This window comes from Arachis ipaensis, chromosome B01 (genome assembly GCF_000816755.2).
Source record: "Arachis ipaensis cultivar K30076 chromosome B01, Araip1.1, whole genome shotgun sequence".
NCBI lineage: Eukaryota > Viridiplantae > Streptophyta > Magnoliopsida > Fabales > Fabaceae > Arachis > Arachis ipaensis.
The window spans coordinates 129,498,623-129,501,032 of record NC_029785.2 but is presented as its reverse complement, the minus strand read 5'-3'; the positions used below and the strand labels follow the sequence as shown (position 1 = coordinate 129,501,032).

At 27.3% G+C, this 2,410-nt stretch overlaps 1 protein-coding gene across 1 annotated transcript in view; it reads right to left on the bottom strand.

The window, feature by feature from the left end:
* LOC107638243 (CASP-like protein 1E2) overlaps positions 1–1,632 on the bottom strand; it is a 3,539-nt gene extending 1,907 nt beyond the window's left edge. Inside the window, exon 1 of the mRNA XM_016341423.2 lies at positions 1,382–1,632. Within this exon, the coding sequence (XP_016196909.1) occupies positions 1,382–1,602 (221 nt within the window). The 5' untranslated portion in view covers positions 1,603–1,632. The remainder of the gene's footprint in view (positions 1–1,381) is intronic.

Below are 2,410 nucleotides of genomic sequence, written 5' to 3'. Positions count from 1 at the left end.
GTTTTATTACGTACATAATATTTTTTATTAATTTAAAATAAGGATGCATAGACGTGTCATATGTGTTTGTATCTAAATTAAACATGTCGGGGACGGTGCCATGAACTTGGAAGAGTGCCATGAACTTGGAAGAGCCATTAATGCATGTCTACAGATAAGTAGGACTAGTTTGAAACTATACACAAGTTATTTCAACGTTGAAATTAGACATCTATATAGATCTATAGTTTATAGAGATATTGATATAATATTGTTTATGAGATATATTAATCAGTGATAGAAACAAAAGTTACATTTTTTCTCTTTTTTCCACACATCGATATTATTTGAATTTCAGGTGTGAACGTTGAAGAGGATGTATATTAGGACAAATTAAAGAGTAAAATTATGAGAGGAATCCTACGTTTATAATAAAAGTATCAAATATCTAAAGGAAAAAAAATATTCAAAATTAAGGTAGTATCTGTCTTTAGAAATTAAAATTAAGATTAAGAGATTGAAATTTAATATTATATTTAGTGATTAGAGAATAAAATTAAATTTTAGTCTTGAGACACAAAATTTTAGTTTCTTCGATACTTCTAGAAAGTGGAGACACTGGAGACTAAAATTTTTTTAGATGGAGACTGAAATTTTAATAACAATTCATCTTAAAAATACCCGCATTCAACTTTTCAAATTCACATTCTACCTTTAACTTTCATAATTTTTCTTATCAAAAATATTTTTATTTAATTTTTAAAATTTTAAATTTACTTATCAATCTCTATATTTATCTAAAACTTAATATAATATTGAGACATAACTCAATTTAATATATTTTACATCAAACACGATATAAAAATTTAATTATCTCTGTTTCTATCTTTCAATTTTAGTCTTTCCGTCTCAATCTCCAATCTTCCTTCTAAATACAATCTAAATATACAAAAAGAATATTGCAAAACATTCTCTTTGTTTTTTTCATTTATACTAAAGGTGTATATACTTTGTATTATTTAAAATACACTAATTTAATATATAAAAATTACATATACCTTTTCAAAATATAAAAGATGTATTACAATAAGTCTACATGAGAATACCATGGAAAACTCATTGTACGAAGGTAATGTGCATCAAAGCGTAAAGTTTGATATACATCAATCAACAGCAACAAAGTCTTATTCCACTAAATAAAGTCGACCACATAGACTAAAAGCATAAATTTTGATATGGTAATAATAATTTAGATTCTTTTAAATTACTTGTTAGACATTGGCAATTTAGCTAGGCAACAAAACCAAAGTTGATGAAAGGCATAAAGTAAAAAGTAAAAGACTAAAGAAACATGTTTCTAATGCATATGAATATATGAGAAGAGAGGAAGAGAGGGTCTTACAGAACAGCAGAGAGGTAATGCCACTTTGCAGAAACAGGAAGATTAACCGGTGGTAGAGAATCAAAAACCTTCAGAGGAACAACTTTGCTTTGTTTATTGGTCACAACAACAATTGAAGCTGCTAGAGTCAGTATCAATGCCAATACCCTCAAAACCAATCCACTCTTATTACTACCTGATCTTGCTGCCACCTCTGTTTTTCCATGATGATGTCCCTCCATTACTTCTTAGCTTTTATTAATTATAATTCTCTGATATATGAGGTTTAGAGTGTACAGAGAGTAGTATATATATACACACAAACAAGCTAAGTGACAGATCAGAATAATGAAGGAAAATGGCAAAAATAAGAACTACTTTTCAAATTATTATTAATGGTTATGAACTTGGATTTTGATGATGAGTGAGTGTCTAGTATACCTAATTAAAAGATTCAAATCAGGACATTAATATTATTGCAACATGTAATTAATTGCAAGTAGTACTGTTTCTACTGCTCAACTACTTTTTTTTTGTTTTCAATTTTTCATTTTTGTTTTTGGGTCAATTAATAATCGACAACTACTTTCATTCAATTAGCTACATGCTGTTGTGTCATACGTAGTGTCTCTCTGGGCCTTTCATTATCAACGTGGGGCTTCTTGTGATATTCTGTGCTTTTCCAGGGACTATTGTGAAAAAAATTAAGAGTTAACGTAGGGCCACTGTTTAATTCTCAATGTTTAAGAGTTCTAAAAAAAATTGAGATTCTATGTAAAATTAAAAAGATAATTAAACACTTAAAATATAAAATTGTAACAAATTTTAAATTATAAAATTTTATAAAATCAATAGATTTATTTAAAATTTGTAATATCAAAAGATAGGGTAAAGTACTAAATTGGTTTCTATATTTGAGCGTAATTCTGTTTTAGTCCTTAAGGTTTAAAGTGTTCTATTTGAATCTAAAAAAGTTTCATTTAGCATCAATTTAGTCCCACAGTGAGGTCAAAATTAAATAATTAACAAAATATCCTACATAACAACAGT